At 48.0% G+C, this 1,433-nt stretch overlaps 1 protein-coding gene across 1 annotated transcript; it reads right to left on the reverse strand.

The window, feature by feature from the left end:
• Positions 1 to 256: 256 nt before the first annotated feature.
• On the reverse strand, positions 257 to 1,207 carry LOC112117414 (olfactory receptor 1020-like). Its single transcript, XM_024215358.2, has one exon. The coding sequence runs from the start codon at positions 1,205 to 1,207 to the stop codon at positions 257 to 259; it is 951 nt and encodes a 316-aa protein (XP_024071126.2).
• Positions 1,208 to 1,433: the final 226 nt, after the last annotated feature.

Here is a 1,433-nt window from a genome sequence, read left to right on the forward strand (position 1 = left end):
GCATCATTTTAGAACTGCAATTGTTTAGCAGATGAAGTTGTAAAATTTTAGACAGGTAAGAGGGTGGCGGAGGAGATGGGGAGAGCGTGGGGGCACCGGGCTGGGGGTGGGGCAGGGAGAAGACACATGGAGGGTCACTTGGGGAGGTCACATTTCCCCCCCCCCCCCCCCCGCTTGTGTCCCTCCCATGAGTGCAGTACCAGCAAGCAATGATTTCTACTTGCATCACTGATTTTAACCCAAGGAAACTGACTGGTTAGCATGGTCCAAACATGAATTTCTTGCAAGCTTTCCTCAGGGCCTCCTGGACCACTTTGTTTCTCAGGCTGTAGATGAGGGGATTGACCAGGGGAGTCAGGACTGTGTAGACGACAGACAGAACTTTCTTGAAGTCACTCAGGATGTTGGTGGTTGGGAACATATAGACAATGAGCAGAGTTCCATAATAAATGCTCACAACAATGAGATGGGAGGAGCAGGTGGAAAAGGCCTTTTGCCTTCCAGTGGTGGACGGGATTCTCAGAATGGTGTTGATGATGCAGATGTAGGACATCAAGGTAAGCAGGAATGGAACCAGTAAGAAAATCAAGCTGAGTGTGAAAGCCAGTGTTTCCATCAGGTGAGGGTCATTGCAGGAGAGTTTTACAAGGGGGATGAGATCACAAAAGAAATGGTCAATACCATTAGGGCCACAGAACGATAAGTGAGATATTGATAATGTTGTTATGCCACAACATAGGAAGCCACCTATCCAACAGCCGCCTGCAAGTTGGATGCAGGCCCTGCTACTCATACGGGCTGCATAGTGCAGTGGATTGCATATCGCTAAATACCGATCGTAAGACATCACCGAGAGGAGAAGGCATTCTGTACCAAGCAGAGAACCAAAGAAATAATATTGTGTGACACACCCATTGAATGAAATAGTCCTGTCCCCAGTCAGGAGACTGGCCAGCATCCTGGGCAGGATGGTGCAGGTGTAGCAGGTCTCCAAGCAGGACAAGTTCCCCAGGAATAAGTACATGGGGGTGTGAAGGTGCTGATCATCCACAATCAGCACCATGATGAGGATGTTCCCAGCCACGGTCGCAATGTAGATCACTAAGAACAGCAGGAAGAGAAGAAGCTGCAGTTCAGGGAGATTCCCGAATCCCAGGAGGACGAATTCTGTGTTAGACGTTTGATTTCCCTGTTCTGGATTCGCCATGGGTTTTGTCTATGAGAAAGAAATTAACTTCAACATAAGTGAAAAGCAACGTTCACTCAATAAAGTGTCAGCACTGTTTTCATTTTCTCCCTCTTCTGGGTAGAGGAACAATGGGTGAGTAAAGAATGGAGGCCAGTGGAAGGGAAATGCCAGCTCGTGATCCCTGGGACATATCTGAGGAGACCGCAGGTTCAACAAAAGATTAATCTATCTGGAAACACATCTC

This window comes from Terrapene carolina, unplaced genomic scaffold, assembly GCF_002925995.2.
Source record: "Terrapene carolina triunguis isolate 2854851 unplaced genomic scaffold, T_m_triunguis-2.0 Scaffold233, whole genome shotgun sequence".
Taxonomy (NCBI): Eukaryota; Metazoa; Chordata; order Testudines; family Emydidae; genus Terrapene; species Terrapene triunguis.